Source organism: Apteryx rowi, unplaced genomic scaffold, assembly GCF_003343035.1.
Source record: "Apteryx rowi isolate R43461 unplaced genomic scaffold, aptRow1 scaffold_3665, whole genome shotgun sequence".
In the NCBI taxonomy this organism is placed as follows: domain Eukaryota; kingdom Metazoa; phylum Chordata; class Aves; order Apterygiformes; family Apterygidae; genus Apteryx; species Apteryx rowi.
Window position 1 is genome coordinate 1 of NW_020450158.1, and position 1,231 is coordinate 1,231.

The window sequence follows — 1,231 nt, forward strand, 5'->3', positions numbered from 1 at the left end:
GGCGGTCAGCAGGGCCGGACAGGGACACCGAGCCGCGCCGAGCCGCGCCGCGGGGACCGGCTCACCTCTCGGCCCCGTAGACCCAGGCCACGGCCACGGCCTCGCAAGCCACCACGGCCACCAGCGGCAGCGTGGCCGAGTAGTCATCGAACATGGCCACGAAGTAGCTGCCTGAGCGCTGCACGAAGAGCAGCCCCAGCGCAAAGCCGCCGAGGCAGCAGAGCCCTGCAGGGAGGGGCGGCGGCATGAGCGCTGCGCGGGGCCGTGCCAGACGTGCAGCGCCGTGCACGGCCCCCCCCCAGCCCGGCCCCAGCCCGTCCCGCTCCCGCAGCTCCGCACACGGCCGCCCCGGCCCAGCCCTGGCCCGTCCCATCCCGCTCCCGCAGCTCCGCACACAGCCACCCCGATCCCTATCCCCGGCGTCCCCCGGCGCGACACGTCCCCATCCCCGTGCCCGCACGCCGGGACGCACCGGTGAAGAGCGCGCGGCGGCGGCGCAKGGCCGGGAAGTTGTCCTGCAGCGGCGTGAGGATGCCCTGCATGGTGCCCAGCATGGTGCTCAGCCCCAGGTTCAGCAGCATGAGGAAGAAGAGCACTGACCAGAAGGGCGAGGCGGGCAGCAGCGTCATGGTCTCCGTGAAGGCGATGAAGGCCAGGCCAGTGCCCTCCACGCCCTGCGGAGCGGGAGCGTCACGGGGGCCAGGGCCGGCCGGGGCCGCGGGCAGGGCTGGGGGGAGCAGCGAGGGGGGGACAAGCCGGGGACACCCTGCCCCTGCCCAGGGGCGGCTCAGGGACCCCTGCCGGGACCCTCACCCCGGTGTCGGGGCAGCCCAAACCCAGCCCGGGGGATCCCTGTGGGGAACCGTGCAACCCTGCCCTGGCTGGGATGCGGGATCCACATGCGGACCCTCACCCTGGTGTCAGGGCAGCCCAGGAGGCGGCTCAGCCCCGGCCGGGATGCAGGACCCCTGCAGGGACCCTCACCACGGCATCGGGGCGCCCGTCCCCACCCCATCGCCGTCACCTTGCTCATCTCGTCTTCGAGGCGGCAGTCGGTGAGGCCCAGGGTGTCGCGCAGCGCCAGCGGCACCCGCCGCAGCCAGGCGCTGTATTCGGGGGCTGCCAGGGCCGAGAGGTTCCCGGCTGGCAGCTCCAGCTCCGGCAGCGACCCAGCCGCCGCCAGCAGCTCCGCGTTCCTGCGGGAGGCAGGCGGCGCTGAGCTGACGTGTGC

The 1,231-nt window shown here is 74.6% G+C and overlaps 1 protein-coding gene across 1 annotated transcript; it reads right to left on the reverse strand.

Annotated features, from left to right (window-relative positions):
- Positions 1-19: 19 nt before the first annotated feature.
- On the reverse strand, positions 20-1,210 carry LOC112969734 (sodium-dependent neutral amino acid transporter SLC6A17-like). Its single transcript, XM_026073331.1, has 3 exons — positions 1,025-1,210; positions 473-674; positions 20-225 (listed from the first exon to the last, which is right to left on the reverse strand). The coding sequence occupies exons 1-3, from the start codon at positions 1,031-1,033 to the stop codon at positions 62-64; spliced, it is 375 nt and encodes a 124-aa protein (XP_025929116.1). The 5' UTR covers positions 1,034-1,210; the 3' UTR covers positions 20-61.
- Positions 1,211-1,231: the final 21 nt, after the last annotated feature.